Here is a 19,600-nt window from a genome sequence, read left to right on the forward strand (position 1 = left end):
ACATTGATGAGAATTCAGAAGAGAGAGTTAATGTTGAATGAAACAGCTCAGTAGAGTGCATTAAATTCCATCAAAATAAATTTTAAAAAAAAACAACAGTAATTCGACAAAGGGGAAGTCAATACCCGAACCACCACCCTCTTGCATCTGATTCACTGACAAGGGTAACTATCTGGTGCGCTCTTGACTTCCTCCATCATTACATCACGACCACACATCACTACACTACACTTGGAACATCATCTTTAATTTGTTGCACAAAATATTAACTAATACTTGTCTTTTCTTATTTACCAAAACACACCCACTTGACTTTCAAAATTACCCTTAACCTCCCCACTTTAGACCAAGGACCACCAAAATACAACAGAACAAAAGTTAGGGTTTCTACCAAAACCATAAAATGCCCTTGGGATTAAGTGAAGGTAAATTTTTCCAATGGGGAGGTTTTTGGTAATTTTGAAACTGATGAAAATTGATCGCACCTATTGTTTAGGTGCAGGTATGACTACAATATTCTAGGCATACGATTTAATATATTTGATAATTTAGACACCATCATATAGATATTTCTTAACGTTCTGCTAAGAGCAGCGGTGATTTGTTGCACAGTGCTGCAAAGATGGCTGTTGATTGCGTTAACGCTAGAGAGATTGAGCTTGGCAGATGGGATTGTGCTGCCAAGAACTTGAAGGCCAACAGTGAGTAAACAACCTGCTGAGTTATTTTGTACTCCAATGTTGTTTGCTTCTTCAGGTGACAAAGCCATAGAGTTGCCATTGCCGTTGCCGTCGCCGCTAGTAGTGTTACTCTCTTTGATTGGTTCAACTGGGACTATTACAAACCCTAATGGGAGGAGAGGGATGCAAGATGGATCCTCGCCGCTCATTGCTAGCTGAATTGAATCAACATCAACGGTTGTGTAAACAACAAGGCTGCCAGATTGGTCTGTGCAACTCTCTTGCAGCATCAGCTCCACGTGCTGGGATGAATTGCTAGCAACCTGCATGCAAGCATTCAAATATATATATATATAAAACAAACTTTCAATCTATTTAGATGACTAACAATGGAAGCCTTACGTTGATTCGGAGAAGAGAGATGCAGTTTCCTGGATGAGAGCCATTGGCAATGTGAGCCACCTCATGCAGGGCATTGCCATTAGAAAGAACATCTAGCTGCTGCACAATCACAATACAAATTTTATTTTTATTGACTAACAGAGATCACATTATTTCTTTTTCATTAATATGACGTAAAAATTAATGTTGAATGTAGAAACCTGAGATCTGCGACGTTCATCACGCAAGAGATCGAAGACTTGGTAATGAGGATATGGGAGCCAAGTAGTAGATACAGCACAGAGAATGAGACCATTAGGCTGACCGGGCTCTGTGATTTTCCTTGTTGTGATTCTCACAGTGTCAGCGCATGAATCTGATAATGCAGTCCATGACTGGCCGCTTGCAGTGCTGATATTAACGGAGAATGTTCTTATCATTCTTTGGGATAGTCTCATCAGATTCTTTCTTGCTTCCGGAGATGGTATCACTGTCATATCATTGCCCACACAATTAATTACAAATAAATTTTAACGCTGATAGGCTAATTAACAAGCGTAAACTTGACCTAGGCAACGGAATGTTTGAGAATTAAGTACCTCCAAGGTCAGGAATGTTTCTTGCCATAAGGCTGGCGACTCTCTCGCATTGCCTTTGCAAGACTGATAACCAGCGAGATGCTCCAAATGCCATTGCACTGTAAACATAGTGACTAAATATCTGATGCACAGGCTTCTCTTCGATCTCTGCGTGCTCAACCCAAGTAACCTGTATAGATATAACACATTATAAAGTGAGTAAACTGTTTGATTGATTTTTTGATTTTATGCATACAACTTGAAAGTTAAGACATGCAATTGAGAAAATTTTACACACCCTTGAGTAACCATTGGGCATGTCTTGAATGATGCAGCCGGAGGGACGCCTACGGTACAGAGGAAAGGAAGGCTGAATGTTGTTGTCATGGAAGCTGTCCATCGGGAAATCAACGACGGCCCAAGTTCCTTCCTCCACATTTTGTTGACAATAGCGGAGAAAAAAGGCCTCTCGAGTTGGAACTAAAGGAGAAAGAACTTGCAATTCTGCATACATCTATGCATAGATATCACAAGTACTTAATTAATTACAAATTGAATCAAAAGTATTTCTCCAAGTATTGTGCAAGAATTTTCAAATATATTGTACCAGGTGAAGGGAACCACTTGCACTGGAAACTCCCGATGCAATAACTTGAACAGTTTTTGCTCTAGCAACAATTGAAGGAAACAGCTCCATCCATTTATTCTGTAAAATTAAAGTACAAAATTATTTCTAATACAATTATGTAAATGAATGTGAGTATAAGAAAAATTTGAACACTTACAGCATCAAGGAAGGCATCAACGAGAGTGATGCTATTCATGATAACAACGGCAGTGTCTCGAGTGGCTTCAGTCCTAAACTCACTTGAGTGTTGCTTGAGATTCAAAGGCCAAGGGAACATTCTCGCATGCTCCTCAAGATTAAGTACTTCCTTTCCGTTTTCATTGCTTCGAATCCAAAGAGGTTCAGCTGCATGGCACATCTTCACAAGCTCATTCATGGAAGAGGCGGCTAGCTCCATCGCGAGAGATTTCTCCTCTTCCATCAATATCAGGCCAGTTTCATGATAAGGAGAAGCTTCTGGGAACATTGGCATTGGCATCGGCATCATACCACCACCATTAGGCATTGGCTCCGCAAAATGCCTCGAATATATATTCATATCCAAGTCCAAAGAAGGAGGTATTAGAGCAGGAGCCGGAGCCATTGCTTGCACTGGCCTGCCACTATATCGCGAGGTGAGACAACAAACGCGTTCTAACTGGAAGAATTTGCAACATAAATTCAAGTTACTTTTATATACGTTGCATCTTTTAAATTTACTAATGAAGAAGTAACATCATATCGTACCTCTTCTCTAAGCCTTGCATTTTCGATGCGAATGTCTTCAAAGGAAATGCCCCCAAGCATGGCAGGACCACCACAATTAGGACAAATGACACTGCGTAGCTCGGCTTGAAGTCTGTAATTCTCACTCTTCAGTGACTCATTCTCAGCTCTAAGCACCGCATTATCAGCTCGGTCTTGTTGTGCCTAAGCAAGATCAGCACATTGCACCTTACATTATTTATTGCCTTATCCCTAAATTGTAAATAGCAATAAATTTGTGTACCCTCTGGGGTAGCAAATGCACAGGTAAGGTTTTTAATGCACAAATTAATGTAACACAGACCATGTGTAAGAGAAATACCATATGTTCATGATGATAGGCAAAAAACAATACACTTGTTTCTTAGCCGTCTAGGGCTTGAGAGTTTTTAAAGCAAAAGCAAAGAAACGCGTTTTTGTTCTTTTTTTTTTTAATCTTTTGGGGAAACGCGTAAAAGTTTTAGGGTTATACAATACAATGAAAGTGTGCTAACGTGCGCACCTTCATCTGAGTACGGCGGTTTTGGAACCAAAACTTGACTTGCCGAGGCTTGAGGCCAAGTTCTTGGCTCAGTCTCATCCTTTGCTTGTCATCTGGGTGTGGACATTCCTTAAACAACCTGCAAACGTGCAATCAATAGAATAAAAAAAAAAAAATTGTATTAAAGACAATGAATTTGATAATGCATGGGAATTTTTATTCTTTGACAAAAATTCATTTGCATACGCTTCCATTTCTTGGATCTGGCGAGCGGTGTGCCTGTGGTAACGTTTCTTCTTATTATTAGGCTGTTGCAGCTGATCACTGCTCTCTAGCTCATTCCCAGATTTCTCTTCAACTTGTTCACTCCCTGACCCACTCTCCACGTCCTCTTTACCTCTGAACATCAGCAATCCGTTCTCTTCTTTCTGCCAAAAGAAAATAAATAATCAATAATCGACAACAAATTAATTCTGACGAAAAGTAACAATCAGTACATAGAGTGTATAACAATAAAGGGAAATTGTTACTCACAGGAGCAATGGATGGAAACGAATGGAAAGGCATGAAGTTGAAGTTAGGGTTTTGCACCGGCGGCGACGAGAAAAGGGTTTCTGTTGAAACTATGTTACCTCCCATGTTTGGCATCACTTGGCAATCTCCATACATTTTGCTAATTACCAAAATGATCAACTAGGGTTTCAGTTTTTTCTCCTTTTTTTTTCCCAACTTTCTCTCTTCACTCAAGCCAGTTCCTGCATATTATGTCGTTAGAAACATTTTGTGAGGGGAAAAAAAGAAAAAAACGTAAAAACAAATCTTATCATTCAACTCAAGACCGTCATGAAGACACAAACTAAAGCAAATGGAAGAACTTGTGGAAAATTGTAAATCATTTATGTGATGTATGCATCTTTGTCCAAAAAAAAAAAAACTAAAATGAGTGTCACAAGTTCATCACCAAGTCAAGAAATTAACACACCATGAAAGCTAGAGAAAAATATGAGAGTCCCAACAAAAAAAATAATAAATGGAATGAAGAAATAAGAGGAAGAGAAGCAGATACCAAAACCAAGAGTGTGTCGGTGATTTTTGGAAATTGAGAACACAAAATAAGGGGAAAGGAGGAAAAAGAAATCCCTTCTCCTTCTCTGCTGCTTTGTTTTTTTTTTTTTTCGTTTTATTTGCTTTACTTGTTTTCTAAATCCCCCCTATCTGTGTGTAATAAATTGGTAATTTAATGTTATTACACCGTACGGGGTAAATAGAAACGGATCAAACGCCAGTTTGCGTTTTTGACACGTGGCATCTCCTTAATGGCCAGAGTGCGTTTCCCGAAGTAGCTATAACCCTAAAGTCAAACCTTTTTCTCTCTTCTTTGTCCCGTCCCACACGCGTGGGCGCAGAGCGTGTTTCAGGTTGCTGCATAATAGTGTATATTTCTTCTGTCGCGTGACACCAGTCGCTGAAGGCCGCGTGAGCGTCGACAGCTGTACATAGAGAGAGAGAGAGTTGGAGGGTAGATTTGTGGGGGGAGATTAAAGGAAAGTCAAAGAAAAGGCGCTGCAATGTCAAAGAGGTCAAAAGTCGACGAATATGGACCGTCCATTTTTGTGATGGGTGATGGTCCCATGATCCTGCTTGATTTTCCTTGCCAAACAAAAGTTTTTATCGTGAGGGTTGGGAGTTGGGGATTGGTGTGGGGATTGGTTTTTAATAGAATTGACTTTGAAACATGACAAGTTCAAAGATGGCTTCCTCTCTATGCAGCTTGAATTTAGAAGTGAACACTCCATCAACTACAAACGAGTTTATTTTTAATAAATCGGACAATAGTTTATTTTATTCACCCGGATATATGCCTATCAACTATCAAGCATAGCTCGAAATATGGGTTGAAGATAGATGAAATTTCTCTTATACAAGATTTATTTCATACTTTATATAAATTAACATAGCATAGTTTGAAGGTCTACTCAATATAGCATGCTCTCACATGAGAACTTTGACTCATTCCTTGCCTATTATTTCACAATTTGAATAGCTAGTCTAAATAAATAGCACTTATCATGTAATTGTGGATGATGTATCAACAAGCATTGAGCGCAAAGGTGAGTGTCTCTCAATGTCGATGGCAATCCCATAAGTGATAACATTTAATTGTGTGTTTGTTTTACGTGGGCAAAAAGTCTTATAATCGCAATCCCCTTCTCTTTCGCCAAATCAAGAAGAGTGAATCACGGAATACATAAGCGTTGAATCTGCAAAAAGAGTATCGTGAATGAGGCAGACAGAATATGTACACAATTTGAGTGTTAATTAAAATGGCAATTATGGGTGGTAGAACAAGGTGTGAGATCCAAAATAAAACGGTGGTCATTGACCATTTTTTTTATTTTTCCCTTTTGGAAATCATTTGAGATCTTATTTTAATGTACAAGTGAATCAAGTGATTTTGAAGGAATCGTCTCAAACAAGAAATATTGTACAACACTTTTGGTAAGAGGGTTTTGTTTTATTTTTTTTTCTTTGTATGTTTATTGTTCAGTCTCGTAAACGAGTTTTGAATCAGATTGTAGCCATGAATCAAATAATTAAGGCGATTTTGAATGAAATCAACAAGTACAATTGATCCTTACTTTTCAACCTCAAAAAATAAGCCATCTCATTGAATTATATAGTTTAATTTAGATGCCTTTATTTAGAATATTGGTCACAGTATTAATACTAATTGAAGAACGCCTTTATCTATTGGGAAAAGTTTATTCGGTTAAATTAACTACTTTCTCTTCATTCTTTAAAATCTACCAAAATCCTTGATAAAATATTAAATAATTCGATCTATATTTTGAGATAATCCTTGTTAAAATATTAATAAATGGCGATCAAAGTAAATAATCATAGCTATCATTATTCATAAATAAATGGTTAATATTGAAGAAGATTGTTTCGGCCAACCGTTTAATAAGCTGCTTTGATTATTAATTGACGTGTAATTCTCAAGCTTCTTAAACCAGGACTGTCGGAGAAGTTTGGGCAATACATACATACATACATACATACATACATACATACATACATAAATATATATATATATAATATATTCATTCATTCTCTCATGCGACGCCCTCATTTTTTTTTTATATGGACACGCTATTAAACTATATGATTTAATAAACTATGTGTTCAATGGTTTAATAGAATTAATGTTTAATTAATTATAAAGTTATATAACTTAATAGCATATCCGCATGAAATAAAAATAAGGGCACCCTGAGAATTTATATATATGTGTTTGCGTGTGTGTGCGCGCATGCGCATATATGTATATTTATAGAATTCTAATTGGAGCCATTGAATTCAAATTTAAGGGTCTTGCTAAGTTACATTTTTTGTAACTTACATCCTATATAAAAGAAAGTAAAAATCACTCTGAGACCCACCTGGCTTAATATTCACGTCTTTATTTTTACGTGTTTGAATTGAAATGTAAGTTACAAAAAATGTAATTTAACAAAATCTCAAATTTAATAGCTCATAAAATCTACACATGGTGGGCCTTACCATATGTAGATTTTAAAATTAAAAAAATAATGGGCCATTGAACAAATCCAATGACTCAAATTAAATTCTCATACTTTAACTAAAATACGGGCACCCTCACTAAAACTTAATACTCACACATAGTGTGTGTGTATATATTAATAACACAATAATGGAACCAACTAAAAAATAACTAAGACACACTAAAATTATTACACTAACACTTGTAATAAATTTATTATCGTACAGTTTTGATTTCATGCGTGCTCGTGCAAATGGAGATACCAAGTTGCAGATATAAGAAAAGTGCAAATTCATTAAATTATTTTAGGAGACCATCTAGATTTCACATTTATATGATAAAGAATATATAAGATAAATTCGACATGTGGCCAAGATACAATAACAACTGTATTAATTGTAAAGATAAATTTTAAGAACTTAACATAAATTTTGAGAAATTAAATATACAGCATGTAATAAATGTAATACTTATTTTGTAGTTTGAGGAATTAAATGTACAACATGTAATAAATGTGAAACTTATTTTTGTAGAAGGGCCCTAATGTCTAATCGAATCATCAAAATGCTCTCTAAACTTTACTTTTATTACAAAATCTCTATAAAATATCAATTACTATTTACTATATATTATTATAATACATATAGCATATTGTTAATGAATGAGTTTCTGAACTAATTTATAAACCTTGAGTTCTTCTAACTTTATAGCATTTTGAATTGTAAAGTCCAATAAAATAACCTTGAAGGACTATCTACTCAAAGTGGATAATATCTATATGGATCTTGGGTGTAAGCTATAAGCTGTGAATCCAAAGTAGATAACATTTACTTGATAGTTGGGTCCAGACTATTACAATATGAGTTGGACTATTGGCACCCCTTAATTGATCTTATAAAACCCCAATTATATTACAATTACATTTAAGGACATATAGAAATAGAATTAACCTTATATTTTTCTCTCTTCTTTTTTTCTCTTTCATAGTTTCACCTATACAATTAGTTTACACAAACTTAAAACAATATTCTTTTATATTGATCATTTTTATTTTTGGGTAGATATTTTTGGTTTTGTGGAGAAAGAAAGTTGGAGAAGATTGGTGATATCAAAACTGCATAATTTTTTTTTTAATTTCTTTAGCTTAAAAGAGATTATTTTAAAAAAGTATAAAAAGAGTATTTTATATTAGAAAAAAAAAAAGCAAGGGAGCAGCAATATATTTACAATTTCTGCAGGAGCTTCCTCCAACCACACCAACCACCAAGTGTTTATGAATGGAGAATACAAGTTTGGCCAAGTACTCTAGGTAGATTGGACCGTTTATAGCAGCATTTGTATTTAGCTTATACCAATTTTCTTATGGGGTGAACAATTGAATTTCATTGCAAAAGAATTATTGTAAATTGAAAGATTTTTAAATGGAAAAGAGAGTTTATTAAGAAAAATGGTATTTTTGACAATAGGTGAAGTATAATTGAAATAGGGGTTTTAATAGGATTTTGGAGGGGTGCCAATAGTCCAACTCTTACAATATTTAACCATAACAAGCCCAATAACAAAATTCTAATGGGGTGTATGTGCAAAATCTACTTAGTAGTGGAGTTTAGGCTATTATAATATTTAACCATGATGGGTGACAAAATCCAATAATAAAAGCATGCCATGATGCGTGCCCAAAGTAGGCCAAACCTACTCAATAGTTAGTTGGGTTTGGGTTATTATCTCACCAGCCCCTTACTTTTTGATTTATCTTATTATTTTTCAGAATTACACTTATTAAATCAAAAAAATATTATTTTATTTTTTATTTCTCTACTTTTCCCTGCTCACTGGTATAGGTGTATAACCATCACTCACATCATTTCATCAACAACAAGCTCATCATCATCAATATTAGTGATGGTCCATCACCATCACCATCACCATCACCTATTTTCTTCACCATCAATCTATCACCTCCTCCAATATCTGATGAGTTTCAATGTTGGGTTTTGTTAAATTTTTTTATAGAGTAGTATGTTTTGTTGTTATTGATGATATTGGTTTTGATTTTGAGTGAGAATATAATATTTGTTTAATTTCCACTTTGAATTTGATTATAAGTTAATATTTAATTCAAATTGTAACTCAATTAAACGAAAGAGCAATGAGAAGTTAGTCTATTGAGAACTTGAGAGAGAGCAAAAAGTATTTATTTTTTAATTACATTATTTTTCATCAAGGGCAATTCTAAAATAAACAACATTAATTAAAAAAAAATTGAGGATGATTAAATAAAAGGTACGGCTATTTGAACCTATTAAATTCCTCACTGCACCGTATTTGAATTAAAATTGAGAATACAATTTGAGCAATTACTTATGTGGCCTTATTCTCTTTCCCTCTATCTCCTCCCTTTATCAAAATTTGTCATGATATATGAAGTAAATATTGTATTTAGTAAAAAATAATTGCTCAAAAATTAAAAAATTTACTCCTATTGTAATCTAAACAAAATAAATGAATCAATACCCATCATGTAAAAACCAAAAAATAAAAGTTTTTGTACCATTTGGATGTATTAGAATTTTTTTAATTAAATCTCCTAAGCTCAAACTCTAAATGATAATAATAGGTAAAAATTGATAATGCTATGGGAAAAACTCAGAAAGATAAAGTTGATTTAGAAAAAGAGAATAAAAAAAAGAAAAGTAAAAGAGAGAAAAACTAGTTTTAGGTTTTTACCATTGTAAAATAAGGGAGAGAAAATAGCTAATCAAGGGTAATTTTATGAATTTTTAAGAATTAATTAATAATTAATAATTTGATAATTAATTTAATTAAAAAAGTGGGTGTTGAAAGAAAATTAATGAGTTCCAATAGTTTTACCCTTAAATAAATTAAGAGGATAAAATATAACCACTCCTACAATTGAACAAGATAATATAATTCAATTGATGGATATATAAAGGGTAATTCTAATTTTTCAAATGATGGATTAATTTATTGAGAAGACGAATCAAAAATAAAATTTGATAAATTCAAATAGCTCTAAATAGCATTTAATAAAATTGTATCACACTATGAAGTATGAACTATTAGGTGATGGGTAAATTGCACAAGTGGGTGATGCAGACTGCGGAGGGCCATAACTGTCCCTTTGATGGGCTTTCTCCAATTTCTAGTGTCTATAAAAATTGTAAAACCCCAGCTAATTCGCTCTCCATCCTTGACCAGATTTATGAATTAAATGCTGAATACGCCTGTCATTCATTGAAGTGGCTGTTCTGATAAAATTTATGGTATATTAGAATTTATATATATTTTTCATAGAATTACTACTTACATGTTAATTTTTTAAAATAAATAAATACATGACATGATATTATTTATTTATTATATGATTATCGTGATACCTCCGATATATTTTAAAGTTTTTATTTGGAGGATGCTGAATTTGCAAGGATTTAATTCTGTAATACTTTAATCCCTTAATATATATGCTAAGGCAGCCAACATAATTTTCATCTTGGATTGTTATTTACCTAACTACTTATCACAGTTATGTATGTGTGCGTTTCTCTACGAAAATAAATTAATAAGACAATAATATTAAATAAGCGAAAGATTTGAATATGGGCTCAAATTTTTTTTTTTGTCTGAACCACGAGGTGGTCCTGAGTGGGTTCCAACTGTGGGAGACACCTTTAAAGCCGTACAATAATCTAGACTAATCCCCGCTCACACCGGGTCGGCCCGTAAGGGGTAAAGTACTGAGCTCAAATCCTTATATTTTTAAAACTAATTAATATTTACATATGATAACTATGTAAAAGGACTATACAAAAGATACAAAAATCCTCTCAAATTCTATTTGTAACATATCCGTTAATTGTTCTCACCAACCACCTTGATCTATGAGGTGCATTTTGCAAAAGGACCAAAGGTGAGATGATTTACTTCACGGGTGAGGTCTCTGGTCAAATCCAGGATGGCCAATTGCACCAAGGAAAAGGAAAAAAAGAAATAGAAGAAACTTCAAACTCCTTCATGCATGCTCCACTTGGCTTGGGGGGCATATACCTCAATTGGTAGTCAAAGCAATTAGATGTCTGATTGTGGCCTATATGACACGACCGATAACTCGAAAATGCTCCACCTAAAGGTGGCCAATGGGCCGGGCGGCACGTGGCACGGCACGGGCACGGCACGTGTCCGTACGGCACGGCACGGCACGAGCACGTTTTGGTGAGGCACGAGGCACGGCACGGCACGCACGTGGGCCGTGCCGGGCCTAGAATTTTAGGCACGCGGGCTTTAAAGCACGGCACGATTAGAGATGGGCCAAAGCACGGCACGCGAAAAAGCACGTAATAAGCACGGTTCATTAGTGGGCTAGCACGCGGCCCGTGAGCCATTAATAGCACGTGGGCCAAAATATATCTAAGTAAATTTTTTTAACAAAAAGTAAATATAAAATGTTATGAAATTAAATGTTTTAATATATTTTTTAGCATAGACTTTTAAAAATTAATTTAAATCATTAAATCTTAGTTTAAATAAATGATTTGTTATATTAATATTTCGTAGTTATGACTTATTGTAATGATTATTCGAGGATTGTATTTTTAATTTTAATTAATTATTATTATGATCTATGGAATTAAATTAAATTAAATTTATGTATTGTTGTGTTATGAATTATGATTGATTATTGTGAAATAAAATATATAGTTGTGAAATTGTGATAAACTAATAATAAAATGTTAATTGCTCTCTTAATAAAAATTAATATGATTATGATTGTGAATATTATTATTATTATTATTGTTATTGTTATTATTATGTTGGTGGGCTTAAAAAAACACGTCAGGCACGTGGGCTTGAATAAAGCACGCTAGGCACGTGGGCTTTTTTAAGCACGCAAAAAAAAATAAAAATTGGTGGGTTTTTTTTGGGCACGGCCCACGGCACGGCACGAGCGGGCTCGTGCCGTGGGCCGTGCCGGGCTCAATTGAAAAAAATGTAGGCACGGCACGGCACGGCCCATTGGCCATAGTTAGCTCCACCCCAACACTTCACCTTTGTCATATATTATATGCATCACACTTGATGACTCATACGAGATTCAAAATTTTTGGACCACGAAATGCTTGATTTCCACTTCGGTTGTAGGTTTAACCAATTCACTATAGTAGAAATTATCAATCAGTTAACTAAAAGCTAAATATTAAAAGCGAGCAAAGTTACTGATTTTATAGTGAGTTATTAGTTGTTCTTAGATCTTGCCCAAAAAAAAAAAAAAAAATCAACAGAAAAGTTTGAAGAGATGATTATTGCTCTTTTATATACTTTCAGTCACGACTAAAATAATAAATATGAAGAAGGGGTTTTATAAGATGTTTTGGGGAGTGCTGATAGCTCTACTCGATTTTTTAATTCTCGAAACATCCATTTATTACTAAAAGACAATTCAAAAGCCCGCGAAAAAAAGAAGAATTTGAAATTGTTGGGCTTTGAGATAGGACCGGCCCGGCCGGGGCAAGCGAGGGCTAAACTTTTACTGGGCCAAATCGTGACTTCGCCAACCCAATCTTATCTGGCCCATTTTCTGTCTGATTAGGCTTTCAAGTGATGGGACTTGCTGGAGGCTTGACCACTCAAAACTTTTTAGCGACGCTCATTCGCTCATGGTCACAAATTCCTCTTCACTTAGCTAATGACATGGACGTTGATCAAGATCGAGGTATCATTTACTTGCACTGATTCGAGCGCATGTTTACGTAAAAAGTTCAAATTAAAATAAATTGAGTTAAATTAGGAAAAAAAAAAAATGAAGGAAGGAAAGAAAGAAAGGAAACAAATCAAAGTGCTTAAAATTGAATCCACATAATATTCCGATCAAATTAAAGGATGAGATTGAAATTCACATCTTCTTTCTATTCACAAAAAGAAGAACATTTAATAAAATATTAAATATATATAAACAAGAACATTTTTATATAATCAGAGTCCACAGAGCAGAACGCAAAATCAATTCATTAGAGAAAGGGATTAAAAAAAAAAAGAACTGACAACACACAGTTGACATGGCTTTCGTCTTCGGCTTGTCACCTACTTCACTTTTCTTCTCCTCCTCTTCCAAAAACCAGAACCCTAAGCCTTTATTATTCTTCTCTGCAAAATCCAAAACCCATTCTTCACTTTCTTTCTCTAAGCCCAACAACAACAACAACAGCAAAAAATGCAAAACCCACCTCGCACTTCGCCTTCGCTCCTCTTCCCAGCCCGACCCGGTTCCCGAACCCGATTCGGAGCCCTCCAAAACCCCAGTTACTATCACCGACGAATGGGGCGAGAAGACGGAGCTGGAGGCGGAGGAGCAGGAGCCCACGAGGATGGCGGATTCGGATCCTCCTAAGGACGAGGACGAGTGGGAGGAGAAGGAGGAGGAGTACGACGGCGGCACGGATAATGGGAGCGCCGCCTCCGCCGCTTCTGTGGCGGCGACTCCGGCGGCGAAGGAGGTGGAGGAGTACGATGATAAACTTGGGGATTTGAAGAGGTGTTTGGTGGACACTGTTTACGGGACGGAGCTCGGATTTCGGGCCGGGTCGGATGTTCGGGCTGAGGTTTTGGAGCTTGTTAATCAGCTAGAGGCGCTAAATCCTACTCCCAATCCTGTGAACGCCGCTGGGGTTCTTGACGGCAACTGGGTTTTAGTGTGAGTTCTCTTCATTGCGCTCATTTTATTTGATTGTGTTTTGTTCAATTGTCATGTTCTGATGATCAAATTTTCAAGTTAATTGATAACGGTATGTTTGTAATTATCGGACTATGGCTTACCAGCTACTGAACAATTATTTATACTTGATAGCCAGTGACTCCATTTCGTAGCAGATTAAATATAACACTGTGCAATTCCAATGAAGTGATTGGTATTAAGGATTTAGTGAAATGAATTTGAGAAACTTAATTTACAATGCTTAGGTGGATCAGAAGGAGATGTTGAGAGTACTTATAATCACAATGAGAGATGCCCAAGCATTTGGAGTTGACAAATACTTGATAGGTGATATGAAGTGATAAAGTTGTCTTTTCGTATCTGTAGATTGAAGAACTCATAGTGAAATCCAAATTGAAGTTTTACGTCTCTTAAATTGTGATTGTGGTCCAACCGATGTTAGACTGTTATAAATAGTTGCACAATGAAAAAGGTTCTGAGTAGGAGAAAGTCCAGGGTGGACCAGATTAGGGACATTGTATCAATGGAGCAATTTATCGATCTTATATTACGGATTCTTAACAATTTCATTCAGTCCTTACTTTGCCTTTATGTATTTTCTGACTGGCCAGGTACACTGCATTTTCTGAGCTGTTGCCGCTGTTGGCAGCTGGTGCAATACCTCTTTTGAAAGTGGAAAAGATATGCCAAAAGATTGACACCAGTAGCCTCACTATTGAGAACTCGACTACATTGTCCAGTCCCTTTGCTTCTTTCTCTTTCAGTGCAACTGCCTCCTTTGAAGTTCGAAGCCCTTCTAGAATACAGGTAATCCTTTAAACAAACTTGAATAGTTGATTAATTACAATTTCTTATGTTTGAATATATTTATGAATTGTGCAAAATATATGCAGTGTAATTGGCTGACTTTATGCTCTGAAAATGTTACTTGCAACACAAAACTTCCTCAAAATCTCTGAATTACAGTACATGAAATAGGTTAGTACAAATATACCTTATGTGTCTTCTTCCAAATTTGTTCAGGTTCAATTTAAGGAAGGTACCCTGCAACCTCCAGATATAAAGTCAACTGTTGATCTCCCAGGAAATTTAAATATTTTTGGGCAGAATATCAATCTGTCACCAGTGCAACAAACTCTCTCCCCACTACAGGAGGCAGTGGGAAGTATTTCAAGAGCCGTTTCTGGTCAGCCGCCACTTAAGGTGCCAATTCCAGGTGAACGGACCCAGTCTTGGCTTCTTATTACATACCTTGATGAGGATTTTCGTATCTCAAGGGGGGACGGCGGTCTTTTTGTGCTTGTTAAAGAAGGGAGTCCTCTTCTAGATCAGTAGCCAGGTATATTGTGCAGTGTTATACTCTTAATCTTTTTTCTTTTCTTTTTTGGTTGATTACACTACATATGTCAAGTTAGAATTATATTGTTAAATAGCAAAGAAGATACTTATATCATCATTCTTATGTTGTATTTGATTACCAGCAGACTCATTGAAGAAGGAACAATTTGAAAATTGAAACCATTTTGATGGGATACAGTTGTAAGAATCTCATTTTTCTTTCTTCATTCAAGTGGAGCAGAATGTGAAAAAATTGGAATGGAATTTTACAAAGGTTAATCATTTCTGTTGATTTTTTCAATGTGGTGGAACCAAAGGCAATGACGATTAAACTGGTTAAGATTGTAAAAGAAGTGAAAATAGATAGACTGTTGAGCAGATGGAATAGTTGTCATTCGTTGGATGCGTACATATTTCTTCATGTGCTGAATGCTGAATGCATGGTAGCGGTTAAGACGGCATGCTTGCCATTTCATTAATGAGTTTTAAGCAGAATCGCTGGCGGTCAATTTAAATTTTTGATGTCTAATCATAGTTTTTTCAAAATTTTCCCGGGATTTTTTGTAGCAAGTAGTGTTGTAACTGATATGATGATGTTATGTGTCTCAGTATAATTCATCTTCTTCTTATGACATTCTCAAATCATTAGTCATATCTTATGATGGATTTATAGGTCCCAAGTTGAGAATAATTTCAAGTAATGCTTGTGCTCATTTCATAAACAAAGTTTACAATGCTACCATTCACTAGCAAAATTGTTTATGTAGCCATACAAAGCATGTATCAGCTGGCATAAGAGAGGGTAACAAAGAAACTGATGCTCAGTATTAACTTCTTCCTCAATCATGGAACAGTTTAACTTGGTTTATAAAACTCTTGTTGCTGCAAGTTAGTATACAGTATTGTTGCACTACCTAATTGTTTTGTGCACGAGCAAGTCATTTTTGTCATATTTTTGGCTCTATTTTGTACAATTAGAAGACTACTGAGTGGTAACGACACTCCCATTTTCTGTACTATATAGTGTTGTTGCACTACCTAATTTTTTTGTGCACCCACAAGTCATTTTTTTTTCATATTTTTGGCTCTATTTTGTACTATTTAGTTGAATTAGAAGACTACTGAGTGGTAATGACACCCCGATAGTTTGGTAAAATAGTTATAGAGACTCTTTCATTTTCAGAAACGGTCACATAAACTCCTTTAGGATAATTATGTCTTTAAATATAGTGACCCACTTGTAATTCTGTATTCCGTTTGTGTATAATTATTCGAAAAGGGGTTTAATGTAACTATTTTAAAAAATAAGAGGATCTCCACGACTGTTTCATTAAATTACAAGCGTATTGTCGTCCTTGTTTAATTGTGGTATTTTATAGTATTCATGATGTGATTGTTTTTTGAAAAGTATTTTTCGGATTAAAAAAATCATTTGAAGTACTGCTTTTCAGAGAATACAGTACTTATTAAGTTTTTTTTTTTTTTTACCCCATGAAAATACTTTTTCGAGTGATCTTACAAAAGACAAATTTTACTCTTTTTTTTTTTTTTAAATATAATTATTTCTATCCATCTTCCATTCTTCCTAACATCATTCCGCTAACTAAATCAATTATTTATTATGATTTTTTTATTCCATTTGATGCCACACTAACTAAACGAATTATGAAACAGCTCAACGACAGAGCAACTTGAGAGATGAGCAAAATCACAAAACAAAGCTCCAATGTTTTGACTCTTCACCTAAAATATTTGGTACATATCTCATGGGTTTGGCCAAGTGAGATGTTCATATTAATTTTTCACCCGTAAAAGACCTCAATGACTCTTAGCCTACCCTTTTAGTTGGTGAGCTTTTAACAACTCAAATATTTTCTTGGCATTTTATTCTATATTGTTCAAATATTTTCTTCACTTTGTGCTCCTAATTCTTTTCACATTAGAACAAAGAGTTGTTTGATTTGTATCATATTTCGAATAAAAATAAAAAATTAAGAAAAGTTTCTCAAAATACACCTTGAGAGTAATTTTTCTCACTTTTTTTTAAGAGCATATTTCTGGGCTGAATTTCTTTTTTGAACATAATGAAATTATTTTCTTTAATCATGACTTTGTTTTGTCTTTTCCTATTTTTCTTGTGATGATAAAGCTACCCAAAACACAAATAAATCAGATGAAAAAAAAATCAGGTAAATAATTAAAATCTAGATAAACTAGATAGGACAAACAAGCACTCCAAAGCGATAAAAACAGCACACACAAAAAAGTTTACGTGCGAATTTCCGTGCCCAATTGTCCAATTATGTAAATTTATCATTTTTTAATTATTTAAAATGTCAAGTTCTTTACGGATCAAACTGCCACGTGTGTGAAATCTAATCAAATTAACCTACAAACTGTCGAGCTTAACGGTTGACGGAGTCAGTAACAGAAACAAAACACTAGCCAGCCGGAAACAGACGTGCACCAATCACGCAATTCCCGCCACTTATTTAGCGCTTCCCTCTTGTAATTAAATATTCTCAAGAAAATTATATATATTGCCACCAAATACACAAATTTAATAATAATAATAAAATAAATACTAAGTTATATGTATGTAACTTACACTCACACATATACAGTGTGTGGAACACACCACACATACTGTGTGTGGACCACACCACATATTATTCGTGTGTGTGGATGTAAGTTACATGAATTGTAACTTAAGGACTCCCTAATAATAATAATAATAATAATAAATAGTGTTAGTCAAACTATTTTATCCTTAAGTTCCGCATTTCATAACATCTACATGATTCGATTATTAGAATATCAATAAAAATTAATAAAATTTAATTGATAGCTAAATTATGTACTATAATTCAATAATTTGAGTATCGTCAGATGATCAAAACAGAGTATAGTCCGTAATTTGAGGATTGTGAAATAATCAGAACGTTAAGAAATATCTATATGATGGTGTCTAAATTATCAAATATATTAAATCGTATGCCTAGAATATTGTAGTCATACCTAATAAATAATTAAAACGTCTCTCTCTATAGTTTGGTGTTGACTCATTAACATCTATATATATATAATATATATTGTCTTGAAAATAAATAAAATACAAAAAAGTCTACATACACAATACACTACGTGTTCATCATTTAAAGACAAAGAAAGCATCATCCAAATTTCTGTCTCTCTTCTTACACATATGCATACACGCATTTTTGAATCTTGTTGTTGAGTCTTCATATCGGATCCGATAATTGGGTCTCAGTCGCCGGTAATTCGGAGGATCCAACGAAATTGGAGGGATAAATCAAGAACGATTTTCGAGGCAATCTTGGATCTTTCAACTTCACTCTTTTATAATCAAGAATCTTAACAGATCATCATAGAATAATAACAATGGCTACTGAATCATCAGGTTTTGATCCAAACCCACGATCTTTTTCTCCTTCATTTTCTTCATTTTCAACCTTTTGTTAATCTTTAGGATTCATTAGATTAGGGTTAGGGTTCAGTGTAATTATTGTGGTTAAAAAATACATTATAATATGAGCAACAAGCAACCGATGAATCTAGACGACGATCAAATAGCGGAGCTACGTGAAATCTTTCGTTCATTTGATCGGAACAACGACGGGAGCCTCACACAGCTGGAGTTAGGCTCACTGTTGCGTTCTTTAGGGCTGAAGCCGAGCCCCGACCAGCTGGAAACCCTAATTCAGAAGGCGGATACTAACAGCAACGGTCTCGTGGAATTCTCGGAGTTTGTGGCGCTGGTGGCGCCGGAGCTGCTCTCGTCGAAGTCACCCTACAGTGAGGATCAGCTGAGGCAGCTGTTCAGGATGTTTGATAGGGATGGCAATGGATTCATCACTGCCGCTGAGTTGGCCCATTCTATGGCCAAGCTGGGGCACGCGTTGACGGCGGAGGAGTTGACGGGGATGATCAGGGAGGCCGATACCGACGGCGATGGAAGGATCAGTTTTCAGGAGTTTGCACAGGCGATTACTTCTGCTGCTTTTGATAATTCTTGGGCTTGATATGTTGATCTGTGTGTGCATGTATGAAAGTGTTGTCTCTAGACTTTGATCATCATCATCATTTTGTGTTACTTAGCTTTGGTTTTTATGTTTTCTACTTCATGATTAATTAGAATAGTCGCTAGCGAATTACTCAATATTGTTAATTGGTAAGATCTTGGTTTTGAGAATCACAAAATCGTAAAAGTACTGAGTGCTATATATTTTAGAACTAATACGAAGAAACTCGAACGCTGCTCACGTAGATAGGAAGAGTATCGATTCCCCGTTCATGATAATATTTAAAACAAAAGCTTAATGCGAAGCCAAGCCAATATCCTATGGAGATATAGATTTCAAACGCAAAAATAATGTTGGACTAATTAAGATGGAGTTCGTGGTATACGTGTTTACTTGATTTCACTGTACTTAACTAGGTATCTAGCTAATACAGAC

The 19,600-nt window shown here is 35.1% G+C and overlaps 3 protein-coding genes across 5 annotated transcripts; 2 read left to right on the forward strand and 1 right to left on the reverse strand.

The window, feature by feature from the left end:
* Window positions 1-508: 508 nt before the first annotated feature.
* LOC18042841 (homeobox-leucine zipper protein HDG5) lies at window positions 509-4,686 on the reverse strand. Its single transcript, XM_006432682.2, has 12 exons — window positions 4,559-4,686; window positions 4,027-4,247; window positions 3,739-3,920; window positions 3,514-3,631; window positions 2,994-3,176; window positions 2,425-2,904; window positions 2,247-2,345; window positions 1,938-2,153; window positions 1,661-1,829; window positions 1,283-1,551; window positions 1,083-1,181; window positions 509-1,003 (listed from the first exon to the last, which is right to left on the reverse strand). Exons 2-12 carry the CDS (start codon window positions 4,159-4,161, stop codon window positions 509-511), a joined length of 2,445 nt encoding a protein of 814 aa, XP_006432745.2. The 5' UTR covers window positions 4,162-4,247; window positions 4,559-4,686.
* An 8,269-nt stretch (window positions 4,687-12,955) lies between these two features.
* LOC18042708 (plastid lipid-associated protein 3, chloroplastic) lies at window positions 12,956-16,025 on the forward strand. Of its 3 annotated transcripts, none has more exons than XM_006432684.2 (4): window positions 12,957-13,763; window positions 14,396-14,591; window positions 14,808-15,123; window positions 15,269-16,025. In XM_006432684.2, exons 1-3 carry the CDS (start codon window positions 13,129-13,131, stop codon window positions 15,117-15,119), a joined length of 1,143 nt encoding a protein of 380 aa, XP_006432747.1. In that variant the 5' UTR covers window positions 12,957-13,128; the 3' UTR covers window positions 15,120-15,123; window positions 15,269-16,025. The 3 variants fall into 3 exon arrangements, with proteins under 3 accessions (XP_006432749.1, XP_006432747.1, XP_006432748.1); XM_006432685.2 differs by having other exon boundaries at window positions 15,266-15,423; XM_006432686.2 differs by having other exon boundaries at window positions 12,956-13,763; window positions 14,808-15,330.
* A 2,224-nt stretch (window positions 16,026-18,249) lies between these two features.
* LOC18042709 (probable calcium-binding protein CML11) lies at window positions 18,250-19,318 on the forward strand. The gene has a single exon (XM_006432687.2). It carries the CDS (start codon window positions 18,674-18,676, stop codon window positions 19,163-19,165), a length of 492 nt encoding a protein of 163 aa, XP_006432750.1. The 5' UTR covers window positions 18,250-18,673; the 3' UTR covers window positions 19,166-19,318.
* The last annotated feature ends 282 nt before the right edge of the window (window positions 19,319-19,600 follow it).

This window comes from Citrus clementina, unplaced genomic scaffold (assembly GCF_000493195.1).
Source record: "Citrus clementina cultivar Clemenules unplaced genomic scaffold, Citrus_clementina_v1.0 scaffold_5, whole genome shotgun sequence".
In the NCBI taxonomy this organism is placed as follows: Eukaryota; Viridiplantae; Streptophyta; class Magnoliopsida; order Sapindales; family Rutaceae; genus Citrus; species Citrus x clementina.